General features: G+C 35.9%; 1 protein-coding gene across 7 annotated transcripts in view; it reads left to right on the forward strand.

Annotated features, from left to right (window-relative positions):
• Positions 1-25,730, forward strand: part of LOC135709868 (dual specificity calcium/calmodulin-dependent 3',5'-cyclic nucleotide phosphodiesterase 1-like) — a 714,199-nt gene that overhangs the window by 542,377 nt on the left and 146,092 nt on the right. For 6 of the 7 annotated variants that reach the window (XM_065232299.1, XM_065232301.1, XM_065232294.1 and 3 more), the window contains one exon: positions 2,398-2,652. The exons of the other annotated variant lie outside the window; for it this stretch is intronic. In XM_065232299.1, the coding sequence (XP_065088371.1) occupies positions 2,398-2,652 (255 nt within the window). The remainder of the gene's footprint in view (positions 1-2,397; positions 2,653-25,730) is intronic. 7 annotated transcript variants of the gene reach the window in all.

A 25,730-nucleotide genomic window follows, 5' to 3' on the forward strand; every position in this document is an offset into this window, starting at 1 on the left:
ATTCCTGGATTCTTTTGGGGTTCTTCTGGGAATCCTCTCACAAAAGATGGTGATGAGCATTTCGAATGTTTTCAAAATTTCTATAAGAATCCCCACAGTATTACTTATATCTTCTTGGAATTTCGCTGGAAACCCTTTCAAATTTAAGTGAAAAAAACAAAAAACAAAGTTAACCATCTAATGGGTGTTATTTGAGGAATTGAAACATAAACAGAAATCGTGTCAGCACTGTTCTGCTAAACATTTCAGGTTGCCTTTGGAAATACTCTAGAAATTCCATTCAGGCTTTGCCAAGGATTACTGAGGGAATGTTCTCAGGGTTCCTCTGGGAATTCTCTCATTTTTTCTCTGGAAATCCTCTCAAGAGTTCTCAATGAACCTTCACCGGATTAGTCTTGGAATTTTTTCAAGATTTCTCTGGAAATGCTCTCAGGATTTTTGTGGGAATCCTATCAGAAACTTTCATCTTAGGATTTATTAGGGGATCGTCACAAAATTCCCTGGGAAAACTCATAGGATTCCTCAGGATATGCCCGAAATTAAATTTATAAATCCACATAATATTCCTCTAGGCACTTAACAAACATTGGAAGCTAAATAGTCGTTTGCAGTGATTTCACGAGTCTTCTTTTGTTTTCTTTATTAAAGGGGCTTTTTTGATCATTGGTTGGTTTACCGCTTATTTCCCGATTTTTTTCAGAGACCAGATATGTTTGTAATTCTTTGAGAATTATTTAAACACACTTTGGATTACATTGTCGATCACAAATCTTTGGGCATCTTCTAGATGCCCAGCCAGAACCTTCTAAAACTGTATGTTGAAAATGTCTTTGAACATATAAAAGTAGCAAAAACGGAAATGTAAACCAATTCAGAGATCAGCGAATGTGAACGTGGAAAAATCTCCAAATCGTTGGTAACATCCTTTTGAGTTCAACTACCTTCGAATAATTCTATAAGAATACCACAAATGAGGATCAATAATGGCAAGATTGCAAATTTATTTCAAGATCTCAAGTCAGAATGCGAAGGGTGCAAAATTCGTGTCGATGTTGTGACACCGGACGGCTGATCCGTTGCAGAGAAGCGTGCTTGCTCACAGCACCGACACGCATTTTGCAGCCTTGGTATTCAGACAATACAAGCTCCATCGGCCAAAAACTCTAAATCAATAACCTGACAAACAATTTGATCATAAAATCATACAGATTCCAACAAAAAAAATCTATCTCAAATACAGTTAGGAATGCAGGTCGATGTGCCGCGTAATACAATACTTGAAACGTTGTTTCTGTGTCCCTGCAGAAACGTCTTTGCAATGTAGTTTCAAACGAGATAAACTTCAATCAAATCAAACGACATCTTAACGCTTCCCGCGGAAGCACTGCTTCCTATGTATTGTGACAACCCGTTTGGCTACTTTTCTAAACTTTTCGAAAACAAATGTGTTGAGTGCATCGAGTATTATGAAAATATGGGTGATTATCTACCATTTCCATTGACTCCATTCCAAACTCAGTTTTGACAAAATCGTAAATGGAACCGCAACAATGATTCTCTCCAGATTGTATAACTCTAGACAAAACAAAAGAGAAACTGTTTTCCATATTCAACTTTCCATGAATATAAGTGTTCTATATAGTATTCACAGACAAAATACTAATTCTCTTTCAACACATTCATTTCGATCCATCGGAAATTTAATAGCATCATCCATGAAAAGCTATTCCCTGGAGAGGTGCCGTGAAAGCAATTCAATTGAAAGCCATGATCAGTAGTGTTGCGGTTCTCTGAGCGCAGTTGGAACTTGCATCAATGCTGAATGGTGTTGAATGTTTTATCAGCACTTGCCCACAAAACGAATACACCCCCTGCTGTTTGAATTTCGTTGGGTCATCGAGGAAAAAGGGATAGAACTTTCCATTGGCAGAATGCACATCAAGCGACCCCGCTGTGATTTTGTTGGTTGAATTATGCATTGATTCTACTATTGGCGATGAAAAGAAAGAATGATTCAAAATAAACGGAACGATTTCCATTGCAGCCATTTGGTCACCCATTATTGCTCTCATCCATTAGTACTGTAAGCTTATCTAGTCAATAAGTCACCAGAAGAACCCATAGCTATAAGACAACTTTTTCTTTTCTTTTCGTTCAACTCTGACCTGAAATGTTGTATGACTCTCGCAAACAAATGAAAAACCCCAAAAATCCAAAATCGATATCACTAACCCTCGCTGTTATGCTGCTAATTGCAATTTTTAATTTCGCTGTCATGGTGTGATGACAAATGGTTCCATTTTAAAAATTGCAAAACGAAAAAATAAATCAAAATCATCACTGCTACTCGAACCCGCCCGAATCGATATCGAAATGCGACGATGACCGATGACCCAGTCAAGAGGAAGGCGGTGGCGGTGGTGATGTAAATGCGGCAAACAGCAGAGGTGGTTGTGGTGGTGGTGGTGGTGGTGCTAACACTAACAACGTCGGTACCGCAGGAGACAGTAGCAACGTCAGCAATGCCACCAGTAAGGAACCCAGGCGGGGCGTCACGACTTCGGCCCCGCCCACCCACAGTGGTCCCACGGGACCACCGATTGGAAAAACCGTCATTCAGAGGCGAAAACTACGTGCACCGGTTTGGGCCAGGTCTCTGTTCTGAATGGGAAAACGTGCTCGACCGTGAAAAAGCGAGCATTTTTCCAGTTATTGCTTTTCCCAATTCAACTAATTTAGTTCTCTTACTAACACTGAATGAACATATTTCTTAATACTCCTTCTCACTCCTTCGACATTATTCCGTCCCTTGTGAACTTTCTTATTTTCAACAAATGAATAATAGCACACAAGTTTTTTTCGTCTCCTTTCTCTCAAAAATATTCCTTTGACTACACATTTCCAGCACTTACGTCCTCACTTTCTCGTTTTGTGAATGAACATGCGCAAAATACACCATTATAATACAGACTGTGTTCGAGAGCACGTTTGCAAAGTGAAAGTTGCCTCCTGTTCGCGAACCGAAGACTTAAACAACTTTCCTAGCATCATTAATGAACACTAATTGCCGATCATATTCGAAAAGTTAGCAGAAAGAACAGCAGCACAACGGCAAACCAAGCATCCTCTACATTTACTCTCTTCTATCTTTGAAGTTTTAAAAAGGAACTTTATTACATGATGCAGTAATGACCCGATTTTGTCAGCCCCTTTGCGCATCAGATATTTATCTTTCAATAATTTCACAGGACCGTCGTCATTCCAAATCTTCCTCATTCATCTTCAATATGGATGTTTAAGGTAAACTTTGGTGCAATAAGACCACGTAAAAAGCGGATTTGTTTCGTAAAACATTAGAAAAGAAAAGGGGAGCGGACAGAATCGGGTCCCTACTGCAATTACTATTGCAGGTTGATCGCAAGAAATTGTCGAAATTTCAACTATAGACTATTTTAGATTTTCAACAATAGCACAGTTCATACGTCAAATGATGAATCGATCAGACTCGACCTGCTCCGATTTGCATGAAACTTTGCATAATTGTATGTTAAGGGCAACCATTCCCATTTGTGCTGAAATTCTCTCATCTCTTTCAAAATGGCGTGTTTGTCATTTATCGGTAAATCGTAGCGCGAAAATGTCACTTAAAATTGCAATGACTTCTGAGACAACGTTGTAGGGAAATATAAATTCTTTCGTGGAAAAATATCCACGGCAAATCTTTTTTTTTTTATAATTTCGAGAAAAAATCCAAAAGTTAAATTTTAAGTCTTAAAAACTTTAATAACAAAAAAGATTACTGTTCGATGCTCTCTTTGAAAAAACAGCTTGTGGAAAATGCAAAAATTTGGAAATATTGAAAAGCGTAAGCACTTAAAAATTGACAAAAATCCTTCAAAAAAACTTTGGTAAAATTTTTGAACTTTTTACTGCGCAATTTTGTTTTGTATTTATTGCACAGATAACGAGTTCAAAATGATATAAAATATGGGTCATTCCAGCTCAAGTGGGAACAGAATTTTAAAAAGCTGTGGTCGATGTCACCGATTTGTGCCAAACTTGGCCAAAATGCGTTTTTTTTTTCATTCTGAACAAACGCCTTTTTTTATTTTACTCTAAAGTGCCTAGATCCTTCTGGGCTACAACCCTGGATATTTGAGATTTCAAAAAAATTATCTTTCAGAAGAGATCCCTCCACAACCAAATAAGCTATTTGTGATCTTAGAACGTCAATTTAAAGGTTTTTTAATGCAGATGCACATAGATGTACCCACATTTTGTTTTTGTTTAGTAACTACAGTAAATAGACTGATTACCGGCAGGTATCGAAGTTGTCAAAAAAAATTCACCGTGGGCGGGATTTTTTATTTCTTAATTAATTTGGGCTCAAAATTTCAACACACTTTGGAAAACTCTTCTACTTGGTGTGTTTCGAAGGGCAAACTATTTGGACAAATAGTTTTTGAGATACGACCAGATGAGTGAGTAGTCGTTTTGTGTTTTTCTGGTGGAAAATCAATGTTATTTAATATTTTTTTTTCTTGAATTCCTTCACGCCGATGGCAGAATAAAATTTTTATGGCTGGATTCTCATTATATGAAATCATACCTAGCTCATTTATTTATTGCTGTCCATAATTTAACTGTGGTCCTAAAAGTGAAACATATGTTCCTATGGGATACAGCCAAAATTTTGTGCTTTAGAATTACGATGCAATCAGATAGATTAGCAGGTACATATAGGGGAAATGCAGGTAATGTCGGCCTAAGTGTCCCTAATTTGGGCCCATACGTAAATTCAGCAATCGACTAAATTTTCAATAGCAACCAAAAATATCAATTAGTAACGTCCCAATAACGCGTTCATCTAGATAAAATTGATAAATAGCAGATTTTTAAGTGAACCACAGATTGCAGCCGTTTGGGGCTCAGTTGTCTGCGCCTGCTCTGTCCAATAGATCCGCTACACGACCGCCAGAAGAGACAACCAATAGTGGTTAAAAAGATACTGCTAACACATTTGAATAGGGATCTATTGGGGTAGCATGATTTACCTATGAAATTCTAGGCTAACTTGTGTTGCTAGATCATCAGTTGACTGGGGATGCTCTGTGGGTTGTTATTGTCGTTGCCTCGAACCGACTTCTTCGCCAGAATCGGTTACTCTCATGATGGGGTCCTTAACACTGAATCAGGAAAAGTCTGAAGAGACTAGATCTTCTGTTTCACTATCCCAGTCAGAGTCGCTGCTAGTCTCAAATTTCGACTCCATCATGTTACTATACAGATTTTTAGTGGTTTCTTTGAACTTGCTCCTATCTTGTGCTAAAGGGTGTCCCACATCAAATTACATCACGGAAAAGAACGCTGTAGAAAATTACCTAGTTGACCGATCCTTTTCAAATTTTCAGACAATGTAACCCATTAGTAAGCTTTTGGCATATTTATTTCATTCAACTTCAATACCATAACCGTACACTCGCACCTTACGCTTAACTCCACTCATTGGGTTCTGTACAACATCTGGCTGCAGCTTCTTCTGTACGTACGGAAACCCACTTTTTCTTCAAGTCTTACTCAGATTTGACCTCCTTCGAATGCTTGCCTGCTTGCTTCTTTACCTAACACATCAATGGATAAGGAGATTTGAAGTATTTCCTGTAGATTTGAAGAAATACTTCAAATCTCCTAATCCATTGATGTGTTAGGTAAAGAAGCGTGCGTTTGACTAGTACTGTTGCATTAACGGGCCTTCGCTCATTTTCAACTTCTATTGAATTTTCATACTGCCGTACTCTACCGGATCTATCTACCTTCCCTCTTCAGACCCTTCTCTAGCTTATAAATTATCGCACTGAAGCTTCATGTTAGATAGCATTTTCAACCAACTCCATAAATTATTTATTTTTTTCAATTTTGCCTGGAACTACTCCATTAACAAACGGGCAGTTCCAGGCCAAATAGTAAAAAAAAAATATCAACTCGACCTCCTCCGATTTGCCTGAAACATTGCACAATTGCTTGTTATGGAAAATAATTCACAATTTGGAAAAAAAAATAAACAACTTTGAAAAAACGGCGTTTGAGATATTTTTCCAAAAATCTTAGCACTAAAACGTCACATTAAATCAAAATTACGTCTCAGACAAAGTTGTAGAAAAAATAAAATACCGTATGCGTGATAATGTTTGCACCATTGAGCAATGTCAAAACTTAAAAAATTCTCAAAAAATTTCGTTTTTGAGTTTTTTTATTTATTCAAAGGGGGGATCTTTCTCAGAATCTTAAACTTTGTTAATCATCGATCGAGTTTCCACTTGCTGCAATTATGCCCTCCACACGCTTCCGAAATGCACGGCAGGTTCTAATAATGTAGTCTGGATCCATTTCTCTCCAGGTACAGGTGTTTTGCCATCGGAAGCCACCAATCCAAACACCATAACGCTAGCAGGATGCTTGGTCAGGTACACGTTCTTGTGCTTGTCGGCCACGTCCTTTATCGGAAGAGAACTAATATACCGGTCGGTTCTGGAATTTGATACGGGATCGACGGTAAACATGCTCTCGTCGGTGAACAGGATTACCGGATTTTTTCGCTTAAGGAACTTCAAGATTTTCTTGCATCGTTCGACTCGTAGCTCCCAGATGCGGTTGGTAATCATGTGAGTTATTTTCCGTGCCCTCGACTCCGCCTCGCAATCTTCCTTTACGATCTTGGGACAAATCACGAATACGCTGCCACTTCGTCATGGTGCAACTGTCAAACTAAGAAATCATTTCTTTTATACATAGCCTACTACGATATGAGCTATAGGTTACGTGCATGCAAAGAAAACCAAGGCATTGTATGCACAGGTGAAACGGGAACCTTATTTGTACGATGGTGCAAACATTATCACGCATACGGTATCTCTAGGGGGAAAATAACGGTTTTAATAAGTATAAAGGTAACAGACAAACAAAAAGAATTGAAAGGGGGCATTACCAAACAAACAAATTTTAACTGCAGACTAGATTAAACAGCCAACATTTGCTTTTTGCAGCTATTATCTGTATAAACTGACCTGCAGCTAAAATTGTTCGTTGGGTATTTGTTATTTAAATTTTTCAAACCTTTTTTGAATTATTTACCATAAATTACTAATATTGTTTACTCGTGTATGCTTTCCCTAGAAGTCTTGTTTTTCCAACAACTTTGTCTCAGACGTCATTTCAATTAGAAGTGACGTTTCATGTTATAACTTAGCGGCGCCGGTGGTGTAGTGGTAAGCGTGATTACCTCTCACCACAGCATGCCTGGGTCCAATCCCAGTCAGCGCAGCCGGGATGTTCTGAGGCATAACATCGGAAGGGAAGTAAAGCCGTTGGTCTTCGGTTCATAGTTGATGGATCGATATGTAGGGTCCAGGTGTGGGAGCTGCCTTTCTGGCGTCGGTAGCATTGGTGCTCAGTACGAAAAACAAGATCGACGGAGAACAAATCAAGGAAAAAAAAATGTTATAATTTATTGAAAAATATGGACTATTTTGAAGAAAAAGGTGCGCTTCAAAATGTCTGAATTCCAGCACAAACTTGATTCATTGTTCCTAGTGAACAATTATGTGAAGTTTTATGGGATTTCTAGAGATATAATCTAAAATTTGTTTATTTTTTCGGTATTTGGTCTGGAACTGCTCAGTGAGTGAATTTCACTGCATTTAACTCTTCATAAAGTTCTAGAAAAAAATCCACTTGAAAGTTCTCAAAATAATCTACAGTAGAAATCTTAGCATACCTCTAAGAATAATTTGCAGATTCCTATGAGAATCCTCTAGCAGTTATTTCATTATTCCTCTGAAAATTCGCTCCGGATTCTTAAGTGAATCCATTAATGATTCCCATGAGAATCCTTTCAGGATTCCCCAAGAAATTTTGCCAAGATTTCTCTGATAATGCTTTTAGAAATCCTCTGGAAATCCTCTCTGGACTCCTATATGAATCCACATAGGATTCCACTGAGAATCTTATCCAGATTTCATTCGGAATATTATCAAGATTCCTCTACGAGTCCACTCACGGTTCCTCTGAGAACCCCCTCAGGAATCTGGGACCTTCTCTCAGAGATCCTCTGAAAATCCAGTCACGATTCCTTTGAGAACCCCCTTGCTGGAAACTTCCTGGGATTCCTCAAGGAATTCGTTCAAGATTTTTTTCTGATAATTCATTTTTTTTTTGTTTAGGAAAGAATCCCCTCTATATTCCTGTGAACCCTCTCCAAATTTATCTGGGAATCCTATCATGGTTTTTCTAGGAGTTCAACAAGTATTCCTCAGGAAATCTTTCTAAGATTCCTCTGGGAAAAAACTTATGATTTCCCTGATAATATTGTAAGAATGCCACTAGGAATCTCCTCAGAATTCCTCTGGGAATTCTCCAAAGTATCCTTTAGAATCCTTTTCAAGATTCCTTTGGGACTTTTCACAGGATTCCTTTGGTAATACTTTCAGGATTCCTTATGGAATCTGTGCAGGATTCCTCGAAGAGTTTTCTCAACATTCCTCTAAGAACCCTGTGACGATGTGGGTTGGAACCCTCACATGATACTTTTGTAAAATCCCGCAGAAGCCCCTTGAGAACCCCCAAAGATTTATGTTATTACAGTCACTTTAACATTCTTGGGTCATTCTTGACTTGTCCGGGTATGAAATTTGAACTAGTGACTTTGACGTGAGAAATATGGGTGCAAACCACTACACCGGGGCCGTCCACTTTTGAGAAATTATTTTCAGATTCTTCTGAAAAATCTCCTAGGATTCCTCTGGAAGTTTTATAATAATTCCTTTAAGAATCATCTGATGATTCCACCGTGATTTGTTTCAGAATTCAGGATACTCATCTTAAGATTTTTTTTGGAAATCCGCTTCAGAATCCGCTAGGAATTCTCTCATGGTTTCTCTGCGAAGCTATTCAGAATTCCTCAGTGTTTCTCTGACTAATCCGTAACGATTCCACTAGTAATCCTCGAAGACAATAGATTTGCTGATCATCTTGCCGCAATAAATCACTAATCTACCGCTCATGACAAGTCCGTCCCACAGCACAAATCAGCAAGTCGAAAAAAAAACACGTTTTAAGTTATCTTCGTACCATTGATTCTTATGTAATGGGACAACCAGTTTGGCTGTTTTTCCTAACTTTTCCAGAACAAAGCTGTTGAGTTCATGTACAACGAATCTATGGGTGATTAGCAAACACTTCCATTGAAAAACTCGATTTTGACAAAAACGCAAATGGGACCGACTTGCAATGAGTGGCAGTAGTGTAATCATTCCAAGCAGCACACTTCCATCGAAATAAGTTGCTGCAACTTTATTGTGACTGGATTAAGTTGCGCACAAGTAACCACAATTGTTCAGTGACAAGTGTGCTGCTAGGGATCCCAAAACATAGGGTTTCTTGTCGTATTTGTACCATTTGACCCCACAATGGATAGTACAGAGCCATATTTTACTGCAACTTTCAATGAATTCAGCTTCCGTCCTAGTGAATTTTTGGCCTGGAAACACTGTGTAAATTTTTCCGAATGCATCAGGAAGGTTAAATCTAAAATATTCAAAGCAATTATTCTGCAGAACACATCTGGATCCAACAAATATGCACCGTAATAAAACTGCATGATCTTACAAGATGCAGTCAAATCTTCATTTCTTGATATTGAAGGGACCATTGAGATATGGAGAGATCAAGATATAGACAAGCAAACCCAAGTAACATTGCAAGTTTTATTGAGGTTTGAAAGCATTCTACACGTCTGAATAATGGTCTACAGAACCCTCATAAAACCCAAATGGTTACTTGTGAAGCTAACTATACCATTTGAAGGGACCGCGATAATCATCGATATAAAGAAAAAAGTTGTCGAGATATAGAACATCGAGATATGAAGAGTTTACTGTATATAAATTTTGGTAAATTAGATGTTATTCTCTTTTTTCTTTAAACTATCTCTGTTAGCAAGAATGCCAAAAGGGAACCACCATATCATCCTATCAATGCAACGACTAGGTATCGTGATATCAAATCAATCCAAAGATGCCTAGCTGTAGCAGTAAGGGGACAATATGTTTGCACCATCCCTAGTTTTTGCAACATTATATTGCTTGACCGACTTCGCAATTCTGCACATTTTAATATAGCCTAAAAGTTTATTTACGTTTTAAATTCATCAACTATTTGATCACTAACATTTCAAAACAACAAAAACAAAACAAAGCTCCACATGGAGCTTATCATTACCCACCAATAGATCGATCACGCGGTCTTATTTGCCATCATACCACCCACTCAGTCATCCAATCCAACTGACTTCCACTTTTCGGTCTGAAAATATATCTCATCGAAACAAGACACAAACTTGATTATACCGGCACCCGACTGCACCGTCTTTCTTTCGACCCAAGGGCTATCATCATCATCTCGACCCCTGCGGAAAGACAGCTCAAGTTACACAAACCACCCCCACAAAAAATAAATAAACCGCGACAATCAAATTATAGCCAAAGTTGATTGCATTTCAACGTTTCCTGGGAAAGTTTCCGATCCTTCTTTCACACACACACACCTTCACGAAAGTTGGTGCCACCGGATGGAACTTCCATTAGACCAAAAGATTTGATTTTCTATTGTGGGAAGTCAAAACAATGCCAACCAGAGAAAACCCTTCTAGGATGCTTCCCAAATGCAACGTTATAGATAGAAAGATTAGAAAGTTGTTTTCAAACTAATACAGTGCTGGAGCTGAGTCTCATCCTCGAATTATTCGTGCACAAAATTTGAATGCCGAGATGAACTCTCCTCGAGCTTGAAATCCGCAAACTAATGGGGGCGAACATTTGCTTCCAGTGGTTCACTTTAAGTCGGTAAACGATAGCGGCGAGAATCACAGGCAAGTCGCACCATAATAATCGAAAATGTTTCGTAACCGAAAAAAGTGCTTTAAAGGACGAAGGTGAACTCTGGCAACTTTCCACGAGTCCCCAGCCAGGCAAGTATGGATTAAAAGAAATACAGAGAAAGCACGCTCAGACTCACAGAGGGCAGCATTGTTACCCGAGATTAATTAAAAGTTGCTGTTACCGAGTTCAGTTGGGAGCACCAAGCAAGAGGTCAACATCAAGTAAAACCGTTGACCAAGCTCGGAAAATACTGTGAACAACAGATTTTCGGGAAACTCACTTAAATTATTGGAGCGAAACCTATTGTTGTCCTTTAAGTGGGTCATTTTTTTTGTAGGTGTGCTGCCAAATGTAAATCGCAGTGCACGATCCTAATGTGTTGTATAGGGTGGGTCAAGTTTGTATGGCAGATCAAAATCCCCTGTTCCCCAATTCTCGTTCGATCTGTATAAAGGTCCCCAACAACAGTGCCAAATTGGAAGAAATTTGGCTACAATCGGAATTTGCGGGTGAACTTTAAAGTTTGTAGAAACGAACTGAAACTATTCAGTTGCTGGCTGAAAATTCAAAATTTGTTGAATAGTGTTGGATAGTGTTCCAACCTCGGAATCACGTTTCACGATTCCCGGGAATTTGTTCCAATTTTCCAGAAAACAATTTTAGAAGTATTTTTGGGTGAACAATATAAGAACTTTCACAGAAGAGTCATAGGAGAAAATGTGCAGAAACGTCCAGAGAAAGTCTAAAGATTTTCTGAAGGAAATCGGAAGAATGCTCTAAGTGGAGTCAGAGGAATTTTCTAAGGGAAGTTAGAAAAAATTCTGGAGGAGTCCAGAAAAAAACTTTTCTGGAATGCACAGAACTTTCTCACGCGAAGCCTAAAAGAAGTCGGTAGAAACTTCCGGAGATGTCGAAAAAAAACTCCTGATGTATTCAAAAACGATTAAAAAGAATCTTACCATGACATTTTTAGAAACTTGCTGAAGATGTCAAAAGCAGCTACCGCGGAAGCCAAAAGCAATTCTGGAAGAAGCTACCAAAGAGACAGATCGCTATTAAGAAGTTAAGAAATAAACATTCTGATGAATAAATACCATGAATTAAACTTATTATCTTTCTGGACTTTGAACAAAAATATTTCCCGTTTCCCAGGAATTCCAAGGAAAAGCCATCAGCTGTTTCCCGTTTCCAGGGAAGCCAAAAATGGCCGGGAAATGGAAACACAAATGATGACCAAACATAAGACTTTGCCGAATAAATCTGTCAAAGATCGCAAATTGATTGGATTTCTGTGCAAAAAGCTACTAACCTTTTACTTTCAAGTGCTTCGCGCATGTTTTAGAGACAAAAGGTAGAAATACAAAAGGTAGAACGGACAAAAGGTCGAAAGGACAAAACTGCCTTTAATCGCATATCAGTCCCATATGGATTTTCGTCAATTTTGATTTTAATTCAATTGGCATCTACTTTCATATTATGTGATAAAACTACAATCTTTGATCATGAAACATGTAAAAACAACATCACAGTTTGTCCCATCAAGCAAGATAATCGCATATCAGTCCCATCTTAAAATTCGATCGTCCATAGTTCAAGTTAAAGTTCTGCTTTTCGAACTGCCATAACATGAAAGCTTCGTTGCAACTGATTTTAACTTGAAAGAAATACTAATAAATTAACTATGATTTTCAAATATTTACTTGGGAATTGCACTTCAGAATTTTGACGGCCAATTTTTCAATGCCTACTTTTTTCCATATTGAACTGATATGCGATTATAGGCAGAAAAGGTCTAAATACGAAAGAGACAAAAGGTCGAAAGGACAGAAGGTCGAAATATTATAAAACTGATTTGCCATTGCTTCCTGCAAATATTATTTTTCGTTTATTTTTAAGGCTCAAACGCGTTAGCTTAACGGAGCCGACAACAAATATGATTTAAATGATTTTCCCTTCCTAGTGCATTAGGGTCATTTTTGACCCGGTGTCACTTAAACAAACTGTAACTTTGTAACGAAATTTCCTCACTTTTCCTAACTTTTGGAAACAAACATATTGCTGTAAAAATAAGCTTTCAGCGACCTCTAGGAGTGGCACTACAAAAAAAGTAACACATTGTGAATTAGGGTCTAAAAATATCCAGACTGCAACTCACTTCCAAAAATCCATTTTTTAAAAGATGGTTGATCTATTGGCCTTAAAAGAAAGATTAAGGTTCCTAAAATGGCACCCTGCCAGGTTATTTTTTTCAATTTGGCCGTTTAGGTAACCTGGCACTGGATCCGATAGGGCAGAATGGACACTTCCAAAATCTCAGGTACTGGTACCGTCCGACGGCTCAAAATTTATGATTTTTCATCCGGAAGTAAATAGACATCATGTCATGGCCCAACAGGTGGATCTGGTCTGGAACTGGTTCCGGCAGGGCCCGAAAAGAGCATTTCCTAACCTTCATGCAGTGGTATCGTCCTACGGCTCAAAATTTATGATTTCCAAACCAGAAGTAAATAGACATTATGCCATGGATCGACTGGTGGATCTGGCACCAGTACATGAAGTTTAGGAATTGTGATAGCATATGTGACCAGATCCACCTATCGGGCCATGGCATGATGTCTATTTATTCTGGATGAAAAATAATAAGTGTTGAGCCGTCGGACGGTACTAGTACATGAGGATTAAGAAGCTTCCCAGATGTGGCCAGATCCACCTGTTGGTCCATAGCATGATATCTATTTACTTCTAGATGAAAAATCATAAATTTTGAGCCGTCGGACAGTACCAGTGCATGAGGTTTAGGAAGTGTCCTTTTCGCGCCCAATTGGAACCGGTTTCGAGTATCCGGATGTGTCCAGATTCCATTCACCCGTGGAACTGCTCAAAAATCGAATCAATTTGCAGTCTTGGACAAAGTTGTTCTGCATTGTTCTTCCAATCAACTATAAGTCCCATCTAAGCAATTTTAAAATTTTTGAGAAGCTGCAAGTTTCCCATACATTTTCCCATACAATTTTTAAAGTTCTCCCACTAATCCAGATCGTAACCAATTTCGCTAAAATTTGGCAACTTTTTAGGACCTTTATACTGATCGAAATAGCAGTGGGTTGATAAGTTGACCCACCCTAGTGGTAAGAATATTTGTTGGCTCTAGGAGTACGACAAGTGCACCCAAAATGAATGAGTGAATAATTTCTTGTCGAGGAGGGAAAAAACATTTCTGAAACCACATTCCTTACAAAACCATCCCTTCTCAAGCGATTTCCTCAATAGAATAGAGCAATGTCTCCAAAAAGATTAAAATTGTTCTATGGCCCTTGATAGTACACGGATAAAAATCTATTGTAATTTTCAACTACAAACTGAAGCAGGTTTTAGAATACAAAATTACACGTTTAACGATCAATGAATTGAAGCTGAAATTTATACGTTCATGAAATTTTATATCGTTGTTCGTTGCAAATTGAATCAGTTTCAATTAAGCGTTTCACTGTCATGTAAAAACGGCAGCTATGGTAACGCATTATTAAAACGATGAAATATTCCATACATATTGAAAAAATACTCTTTTGCTGCGTAGCTACTCAGATTTAATGTAAATCGTCTAGAATGAGTTTCCAAAAGAAGTTTATTTTAGAATCTTCTTAAGCTTCTTTAAGGGAGCCTTAGCGTAAAATATCACAGGTACAAATGTCATATTCCACAAAACATACAAATATGAAACTGTTCTTTTGAAGTTTCATTAGAATCTTATTCAGAATCTTCTTTGGAATCTTCTTTGGGATCTTCTTTAGAATCTTCTTTAGAATCTTCTTTAGAATCTTCTTTAGAATATTTTTCATAATATTCTTTAGAGTCTTCATTATAATCTTCTGTTGAATTTTCTTTGGAATCTTTTTCAGAACCTCCTTAAGAATCTTCTTCAGAATCTTTATGAGAATCTTCTTTATAATCGTCTTTAGAATCTTCGTATTATTCTTCTTTAGAATCTTCTTAAGAATCTTCTTCAGAATCTTCTTTAGAATCTTCTTTAGAATCTTTTTTAGAATCTTCTCTAGAATATTCTTCATAATATTCTTTAGAGTCTTCATTAGAATCTTCTGTTGAATTTTCTTTGGAATCTTTTTCAGAACCTCCTTAAGAATCTTCTTCAGAATCTTTATGAGAATCTTCTTTATAATCGTCTTTAGAATCTTCTTTAGAATCTTCTTTAGAATCTTCTTTAGAATCTTCTTTAGAATCTTCTTTAGAATCTTCTTTAGAATCTTCTTTAGAATCTTCTTTCGAATCTTCTTTAGAATCTTCTTTAGAATCTTCTTTAGAATCTTCTTTAGAATCTTCTTTAGAATCTTCTTTAGAATCTTCTTTAGAATCTTCTTTAGAATCTTCTTTAGAATCTTCTTTAGAATCTTCTTTAGAATCTTCTTTACAATCTTCTTTAGAATCTTCTTTAGAAAGTTTTTTAGAATTTTCTTTATACTCTTTTTTTTAATCTTCTTCAGAATCTTAACAAGCATCTTTTTTTAAATCTTCTAATGATTTTTCTTTAGAATTTTCTTTCGAATCTTCTTTAGAATCTTCTTTAGAATGAGAATCTTCTTTATAATCGTCTTTAGAATCTTCGTATTATTCTTCTTTAGAATCTTCTTAAGAATCTTCTTCAGAATCTTCTTTAGAATCTTCTTTAGAATCTTCTTCAGAATCTTCTCTAGAATCTTCTTTAGAATCTTCTGTAGAATTTTCTTTAGAATCTTCTTTAGAATCTTCTTTAGAATCTTCTTTAGAATCTTCTTTAGAATCTTCTTTAGAATCTTCTTTAGAATCTTCTTTAGAATCTTCTTTAGAATCTTCTTTAGAATCTTCTTTAGAATCTTCTTTAGAATCTTCTTTAGAATCTTCTTTAGAATCTTCTTAAGAACTTTCTTTAGAATCTTCTTTAGAATCTTCTTTAGAATCTTATTTAGAATCTTCTCTAGAATCTTCTTTAGAATCTTCTTCAGAATCTTCTTTAGAATAACAATAAACAGTTTCGGCTTTGCAGTCTGACAATCACTCAATCAGAACAAATTAATTTTGTTATTTGTCCCTACGTTTCAGAGCCGAAACGTAGGGACAAATTACAAAATTAATTTGTTCTGATTGAGTGATTGCCAGACTGCCAAGCCGAAACTGTTTATTGTAAAACCTCACAGTCGAACACTCCAACACAATATTTCTTTAGAATCTTCTTCAGAATCTTCTTTGGAATTTTCTTTAGAAACTGCTGTAGAATCTTCTTTAGAATTTTCTTTTAAATCTTTTTTTATCTTCTTTAGAATCTTGTTTGGAGTCTTCTTTTTAATATCATTAAGAATTTCCTTCATAATCTTCTTTGGAATCTTCATAGAAATCTTCTTCTTCTTTGGAATTTTTTATGGAATCTTTTTAAAAAAATCTCAAGAATCTTCTTTAGAATCTTTAAGAAAAAAATTATAGAATCTCCTTCAGAATGTTATTTAGACTATTCTTAAGAACCTTCTTTAGAATCTTCTTTGGAATCTTCTTTAGAATCTTCTTTAGAATCTTCTTTTGAGTTTTCTTTTGAATCTTTTGTAGATCCTTATTCAGAATCTTCTTTGAAATCTTCTTTATAAACTTTTTTAGAAATTTCTTTATAATCTTTTTTTTTAATCTTCTTCAGAATCTAACAAGCATCTTCTTTAAAATCTTCTTATGATTCTTCTTTAGAATTTTCTTTCGAATCTTCTTTAGAATGAGAATCTTCTTTATAATCGTCTTTAGAATCTTCGTATTATTCTTCTTTAGAATCTTCTTAAGAATCTTCTTTAGAATCTTCTTTGGAGTTTTCTTTAGAATATTTTTTAGATCCTTCTTCAGAATCTACTTTGAAATCTTCTTTAGAAAGTTTTTTAGAATTTTCTTTATACTCTTTTTTTAATCTTCTTCAGAATCTTAACAAGCATCTTTTTTAAAATCTTCTTATGATTTTTCTTTAGATTTTTCTTTCGAATCTTCTTTAGAATCTTCTTTAGAATGAGAATCTTCTTTATAATCGTCTTTAGAATCTTCGTATTATTCTTCTTTAGAATCTTCTTAAGAATCTTCTTCAGAATCTTCTTTAGAATCTTCTTTAAAATCTTCTTTAGAATCTTCTCTAGAATCTTCTTTAGAATCTTCTTTAGAATCTTATTAAGAATCTTCTTTAGAATCTTCTTTAGAATCTTCTTTAGAACCTTCTTAGAATCTTCTTTAGAATCTTCTTTAGAATCTTCTTTAGAATCTTCTTTAGAATCTTCTTAAGAACTTTCTTTAGAATCTTCTTTAGAATCTTCTTTAGAATCTTCTTTAGAATCTTCTTTGGAGTTTTCTTTAGAATATTTTTTAGATCCTTCTTCAGAATCTACTTTGAAATCTTCTTTAGAAAGTTTTTTAGAATTTTCTTTATACTCTTTTTTTAATCTTCTTCAGAATCTTAACAAGCATCTTTTTTAAAATCTTCTTATGATTTTTCTTTAGATTTTTCTTTCGAATCTTCTTTAGAATCTTCTTTAGAATGAGAATCTTCTTTATAATCGTCTTTAGAATCTTCGTATTATTCTTCTTTAGAATCTTCTTAAGAATCTTCTTCAGAATCTTCTTTAGAATCTTCTTTAGAATCTTCTTTAGAATCTTCTCTAGAATCTTCTTTAGAATCTTCTGTAGAATCTTCTTTAGAATCTTCTTTACAATCTTCTTAAGAATCTTCTTAAGAATCTTCTTTAGAATCTTCTTTAGAATCTTCTTTAGAATCTTCTCTAGAATCTTCTTTAGAATCCTCTTTAGAATCTTCTTTAGAATCTTATTAAGAATCTTCTTTAGAATCTTCTTTAGAATCTTCTTTAGAACCTTCTTAGGATCTTCTTTAGAATCTTCTTTAGAATCTTCTTTAGAATCTTCTTAAGAACTTTCTTTAGAATCTTCTTTATAATCTTCTTTAGAATCTTATTTAGAATCTTCTCTAGAATCTTCTTTAGAATCTTCTTTAGAATAACAATAAACAGTTTCGGCTTTGCAGTCTGACAATCACTCAATCAGAACAAATTAATTTTGTTATTTGTCCCTACGTTTCAGAGCCGAAACGTAGGGACAAATTACAAAATTAATTTGTTCTGATTGAGTGATTGCCAGACTGCCAAGCCGAAACTGTTTATTGTAAAACCTCACAGTCGAACACTCCAACACAATATTTCTTTAGAATCTTCTTCAGAATCTTCTTTGGAATTTTCTTTAGAAACTGCTGTAGAATCTTCTTTAGAATTTTCTTTTAAATCTTTTTTTATCTTCTTTAGAATCTTGTTTGGAGTCTTCTTTTTAATATCATTTAGAATTTCCTTTATAATCTTCTTTGGAATCTTCATAGAAATCTTCTTCTTCTTTGGAATTTTTTATGGAATCTTTTTAAAAAAATCTCAAGAATCTTCTTTAGAATCTTTAAGAAAAAAATTATAGAATCTCCTTCAGAATGTTATTTAGACTATTCTTAAGAACCTTCTTTAGAATCTTCTTTTGGATATTCTTTAGAATATTCTTGAGAATATTCCATAGAATCTTCTTTATAATCTTCTATAGAATCTTCTTTGGATCGTCTTTAGAATCTTCTTTAGAATCTTCTTTAGAATTTGCTTTAGAATCATATTTAGAATCTTCTATGGAATCTTATTTAGAATCTTCTATAGAATTCTGATTAAAACCTTCTTAAGAATCTTCTTTGGAGTTTTCTTCGGAATCTTTTTTAGATGATTCTTCAGAATCTTCTTTGGAATCTTCTTTATAAACTTTTTTAGAATTTTCTTTTTGAATCTTCTTCTGAATCTTAACAAGCATCTTCTTTCAAATCTTCTTATGATTCTTCTTTAGAGTCTTCTTTAGAATATTCTTTAGAATCTTCTTTGGAATCTTCTTTAGAATGAGAATCTTCTATAGAATCGTCTTCAGAATTTTCTTTAGAATCTTTTTATGAATCTTCTTTTGAATCTTCTTTAGAATTTGCTTTAGAATCATATTTAGAATCGTCTTCAGAATCTTCTTTAGAATATTTTTATGAATCTTCTTTAGAATCTTATTAAGAATTTTCTATAGAATCTTCTTCAGAATCTTCCTTGGAATCTTCTTTAGAAACTTCTTAAGAATCTTCTTTAAGGGGGTATTCCCAATCTTTTGCCTTTTTTTGGCCTGTTTTTCAATTAATTTTTTTTTCAAGGAAAATGAATAGTAATGCGCCTTACTCTTTGGGATTCTTGTTTATTGAACATTAAAGTTTACAAATAAAATTTTTTCGAAATAAAAAAAAAAAAACTTTATTGACGTCACAAAATGGCGGCAAACAGACCCCTGTTCGCCGCAAACGCCTGGACGGGCGAAGACTTTTCTCTGGAACGGCTTCATCTGAAACAGATTTCGTGATGAAATTAATAATCTGCATAAGATTCTTTGGAGCTTCTCCCGTTGGCAGCAAAAAATCTTGCAAATTAACAAAATGGCGGCCATATGAAAAAACAGGCGGTTTTTAGCCCGCTTTTTTGCAGCTTTAAGGTGCTTCAAACAATGTTAAATGTTAATATTTTTGGCTGAAAGTGGGAGAAGCTCCAAAGAATTTAATAAGGAACAAAATGCGCAAATATTCAAGTCAATATCTCTTATAGTTTCTGAGAAAAATCTTCGTTCGATAAAAAAATGTGGTTTCGAGAAAAACGCGTTTAAAGTTTTGATTTTAGTTAAAACCATTTGGGGCTATGCCTGGACACCGAATTCGCTGATCGGAAAACGGCTTGGGGGGATGAAAGTATATAGTCTAAAGTACAAAAAAAACGTGAAAAAAAAATTTGATTTTTTGAAAAAAAAAGATCGGGAATACCCCCTTAAAATCTTCTTTAGACTGTTCTTTAGAATCTTCTTTAAAATCTTTAGAAGCTTTTTATCTTTAGGATCTTGTTTGGATTTTTTTTAAATCTTATTTCGAATTTCCTTCAGAATGTTCTTAGGAATCTTCTTAGAAATCTTCTTTAGAATCTTCTTTAGATTTTGTTTGAATCTTCTTTTGAAAAATCTCTAGAATCTTCTTAGAATCTTCTTCAGAATCTTCTCTAGGATCTTCTTGTATTGAATTTTCTTCAGAATGTTATTTAGAAAATTCATTAGACTCTTCTTTAGAATCTTCTTAAGAACCTTCCTGAGAATCTTCTTTGGGATATTCTTTAGAATATTCTTTAGAAACTTTGTTAGAATCTTGTTTAGAATCTTCTTAAATAAGAATGTTCTTTAGAATCTTCTTTAGAATTTTATTTAGATTTTTCTATAGAATCTTATTCAGAATCATCTTTGGAATTTTCTTTAAAACCATATTTAGAATCATCATCTGTAAAAATCTTTTTTGGAATTTTTTTAAGAATCTTCTTTAGAATCTTCTTTAGAATCTTCTTTAGAATCTTCTTCAGAATTTTCATTCTTCGTATGATTCTTCTTTAGAATCTTCTTCAGAATTTTCATTCTTCGTATGATTCTTCTTTAGAATCTTCTTCAGAATCTTCTTTCGAATCTTCTTTAAAAAGCATACTCTAGAAGCTTGCCCGTCTCTCCACTCCTCTGACCATCTGCCGGGCGGGGCAGTAAATCTGAATAGCTACTCATTAAAGAAGCATGTTTCCATGGTCTGAGGAGCATTTCATCGTTTTAATATTAGAAAAACCATTTTCTCGATTCATTATTTGTTGAAAGTTGCGGCATCCGCAATTTTTCCTAGCCTCTCATCGAAGCAAAGAAAACAAACGCCTCCGAGCAGGCAGAATCAATCAAATTGGCTCAACTAACGCTGAAATGTAATGAAAGTCAATCCCATTATCCCAAATCACGTTCCCCGGTGCGCGTTTGGCGATTCGAATTTTCCCCGACGATTATTTTCCGTTATTCACCGAGATTTTCCTTCTCTGTTTTTTTTTATTCTTCTTTATCTTTTTTTAGCCCAATTCATCGTTCCAAGTACGATGCGATCCCGTTTGCACAAGACCTGAAACCACCATCGTCGCGCGTTGTGCATGCGTCCGTCATTAGGTCTGTGTGATTGTCCAATCTCGCTCGCTCTCTGTCACATTTTATTATCCTCCTGGCTTTCGTTGTAACTACATACATACACACCTCGGTGGATTCCTAGAATCGGGTTGCTGTCCAATATCAGTGGTAGTAAATTAGAGTTCCTGGCAAGCCAGGGTGAGACCAGCTTGGCTCAAAACGGCTTAATGTTGATTAGTGAGATTTGCTTCCGCTAGGACTCACATAGGCCATTACGTAAACGGTAGAGCTGTAAATACACACACACACACACTCACACATTATTCGGCCTTATTAGCAGTAGGCCAATATTGTTTTCCCCAGTCGGTCACACATGGTTTCATAAATTTTCATCACGAAAAAAAATGCACTTAAATTGTAGCAATTCAGTCGTCAGTTGAATTCTAACCCCTAGCCACACAGCAAAAAAAAAGTTGTTGAATATTACACCGAAACTGATGCACATAGGTAATTCCATCGGTTGTGTAATATTACATTGCACGATGTACACAGAAATTGCGATCCAAATTACATCCATGGGTGTAATATTGTATCTGATTTTTGCCATACATCAGCATGAAATATGATGATCGATATTACAATTGTTTTCGCTGTGTAGGTTGTATAAAACTGTGCCAAACGGGTCTGCATCACCTTCCGCCTAGACTAGGCTAGAATAATTGAAAAGCAAGTACGAAAAATCCTACAATGGTGACACTCAAGTGCCGTATTTACGATTCCGTTTTTGTTCAGTGTCTTTCGGTGTAGTGATTGTAGCTCTATAGGACTGGAAATAAATTTCACTCCCAACAGGAAATTGTGCAGCTACAACAAACGCCGCTCGATGACAAGCAGCCAAGGACGGAAGCCAAAAGGTAGGAAAAAAGGACTTTTGCGTTGACTGTGTGAAAGCTGGTAGAAAATATCTTTCTTCGTTTTGCAGTCCGTTTTCTAAGGTGAAAAGTTCCGTTCCAAGAAATGTTGGAACCATATTTCCAGCTTACGTATATACGTTGTATCCGATTACCGAGCAAGCGAAGGGATAATAATGCTTCTTGAAATATGTCAGCACCGGCTTTTGTTTTTGGGCCGTTGCAAGTGGGACAAGGACTACCTGCATAGGACAACTCCATTCGAAAAACGGCCCGAGCAGTAACCTTGCATATTACAGTTTTCAGTTTTCTGACGCTGATAATTATCCTTGATGGGCTCATGTTAACGGGATGAAATTGTTTAGTTTCTGTAACTGGGGTCGTTGATTGGAAAGAAGAATGCTGCAAAGTTGTCCAGGTAGACGAGTTTAGTTTAGGAAACAGTTTGGTTCAAAATTTTGGGTATGTTCAAAGGAACACTTAATGCTTGAATTTCAAGGTATCCATTATTTATGCATTTGTTTCAAGGCAAATTATCTAAATAATTACAAAGTTTTTTGAATTGATATACAATCTTGGCTTGCAATGGGATTTTTTCTTAATTCCCGGGATTTTCTATATAGAAAACAACCCAATTCATAACTTGCACTATGCTGCCTACCAAGCCTTGGAGGTTTTTCTTTGTTAAAAAGTTGTTTAAATTTTCCTTCATTACTGGAATCTTGGGATATTTAGTAAGGTAGGCTTCAAGTCTGTTGTAAAATTAATTTTTATGATCTTGACATGTTTACGTGGCAGGTGCCGTTAAGATGGATTGATTTCAATAGGTATTAGTGGGAATGACACTGTTGAAGACTGCACATTGTAGTATAAATATGTATCTGTCATAGATACAAAACACTAAGGAAAATTAACGCAGAAGCATAATAACATGATTCATTGATGGCATGAGGATGAATGTTTTGGAGTTGGTTGAAAATGCTATCTAACATGAAGCTTTAGTGTGATAATTTATTAGCTAGAGAATGGTCTTTAGCAGAGGGCAGGTAGATAGTTCCATTAGAGTACGGCAGTCTGAAAATTGAATAGAAGTTGAAAATGAGCGAAGGGCCATTAATGCGACAGTACAAAGTCAAACCCACACCTTTTGCCTAACCCGTACGATGTACGCGGAGATTTGAAGTATGTCTTCAAATCTACAGGCAAAAGTGTGCGTTTGCCTTTGCTCATTACTGTCTGCGGTTGTGGAATAGTTCTATCGACGATTCATCACTACCTTAGGTGTGCGCTTGACTTTGTACTTTCGCATTAATGGCCCTTCGCTCATTTTCAACTTCTATTCAATGTTCATACTTCCGTACTCTAACGGAACTATCTACCTACCTTCTTGTAAAGGCCATTCCCTAGCTAATAAATTATCACACAAAAGCTTCATGGTAGATAGCATTTCCAACCAACTCTGAAAATCGTAAACTTCGCGTATGAAGTAACATAAAAACACTTTGAATGAATGTTTTGTTATTTTTGAATGTTTGAACCGAAGCACTCATCGGTGATTTTTGCGCCGCTGAATTTTGCAAGGCAAAACTCATAAACAAATCATCTCTTTGACAAAAAGATTTCAAAATTCACATTGTTGATCAAATTTGTGAAAATTAAAATGTCTTCTCTCATCTTCCATCTGGTAACACCTTTTAAAATCAGTACGTATTGAAACTTTCAGTACTGTAAGAGGAACGCTTTCAAAACAAGGTGTCAAAACATTCCAGATCCAACCAATACGGGAACTGTTATAAAATAAACTTTACTATCAGATTCTTAATGGACCAGCCTTAAAAAATATCCAAAAAATAATTAAAATACACTCTTCTCCCAAATAACACGAACTCACCAAGTAACCAAAAGTTCCGCATTCAACGATTAAAATCACTACCAAGTTCCATAAAGTTCAAATAAAGTTCCGACCGAACCTTCAAGTTCCATAAAGTTCAAATAAAGTTCCGACAGAACTTTCAAGATCCACAAAGTTCGAATAAAGTCCCGACCAAGGGGTAAGACAGCTCCTAATCATGCGCAGTTTTAGAGTTGCTTTTGAGGCACCTCAAGTAACTCACATTGCTCAGTGAGCAAGATCACTGTCATTTGCATTCTCACTTTTCACATCACAGCAACATATGAAGATGCGAAGCCGAAAAGCTGCTGTCAAGCAAAACAACAACAAACAACCGGCTTGATGTGGTAGAAGAACTCGATCCACCTGACCGAATAATCCAGATCCGGCTAGATGAAACTACGATCGTGAAATGGGCCGTTTTCTGCGATACCTACACCACCGAGATTTTCCGGATGAGGACTGGATGTATGACAGTGATTTACAACAACGATTTCACTTTCTCCTCGGTGGACATCTGAAAACGATTCCTGTGCTTATTTTACGAGAACAAATCGCATATGTTCACATACCTACAGTTAATTCACATTCAACGTTTTGAAATGGAGGAATTCAATAACAGCAGCCTATCGGCACAGAGAAGCAGATGAAAATCCACGCCAATGCGCCCACTTTCGAAGCTTTCCCAGAATCGTTCAATCCATTTTTTGAACAAAATCTGGAATTCACATCGTTTCAATAGTCGAACAATTCTACTTTGCTTATAAACAAGACTTACGTCTAATATGTGAAAGTGATAAACGGAGTAAGCCAAGGAGTAACCAGACAAAAACATCGATGAACGTCGACTAAACTTTGAGGTACAGTGAGTTACTCACGAGTTACTCACTGCAAAAAAAGCAACTCAGAATAAAGCTGTCTCACCCCTTGGTCCCGACCGAACTTTCAAGTTCCATAAAGTTCAAATAAAGTTCTGACAGAACTTTAAAGTTCCATAAAGTTCGAATAAAGTGCTGACAGAACTTTCAAATAACGGCGCCGGTGGTGTAGTGGTAAGCGTGATTACCTCTCACCCCAGCAGGCCTGGGTTCAATCCCAGTCGGCGCCGCCGGGATGTTCTGAGGCATAACATCTCTGATCACGCCTTCCTTTGGATGGGAAGTAAAGCCGTTGGTCCCCGGTTCATGAGTTGATGGGTCGATAGGTAGGGTCCAGATGTGGGAGCTGCCTTCCTGGCACGTCGGTAGCATTGGTGCTCAGCACGGAAAACAAGATCGACGGAAAAAACAAACCAAAGGAAAAAAAAAAAAAGAACTTTCAAATTCCATAAAGTTCAAATAAAGTTCCGACAGAACTTTCAAGCCACATGAAGTAATCCGCACAAGTCTTTATTAGTAACAAAATTTAATGTATGTAAATATGAAATAATAAGTGGACCGAATAAATCATAATTCTTATGCAGTGCATCAACATACTATCCAAACATTAAAAAAAAATAAAGAGTAATTTAATAGATTCGAACCCATGTATTCGGCATGCGATCTACGATTGCTAACCACTGCGCCACAAGTGTGTTGGAATACCATGCGGGAAAACACCAACTTAAAATTCATCAAGGTGTTGTGTTTCGTATTCAAGCCAGTCAGCGAGCACTTAAAACTCCAACAGTAGGCGGGACAACAGCTCACTTTAATATATCTCAGATGACGTAGCGGTTCGTGCTGGGGTTCTCAAGCAGAAGGACTGCGTTCAAATCTTCAAACAGCTCCAATTCTACTAAATAATGCTGATAAATCAATACACAATAATACCTGCCTTTAGAAATAACTTTCATAAAAGTGCGAACTAATTATATATAGAATTGGTTTAGATCAAAAACTTTTTTCAATTTATTTTCTAAAAGTTCCGTTTAAGTTCCGCCAAAAGTTGCTTAGAATGCTCTTCAATTATGGT

Source organism: Ochlerotatus camptorhynchus, unplaced genomic scaffold (genome assembly GCF_037179485.1).
Source record: "Ochlerotatus camptorhynchus isolate MF236.1 unplaced genomic scaffold, CSIRO-AGI_Acam_v1.1 ptg000367l, whole genome shotgun sequence".
Taxonomy (NCBI): domain Eukaryota; kingdom Metazoa; phylum Arthropoda; class Insecta; order Diptera; family Culicidae; genus Ochlerotatus; species Ochlerotatus camptorhynchus.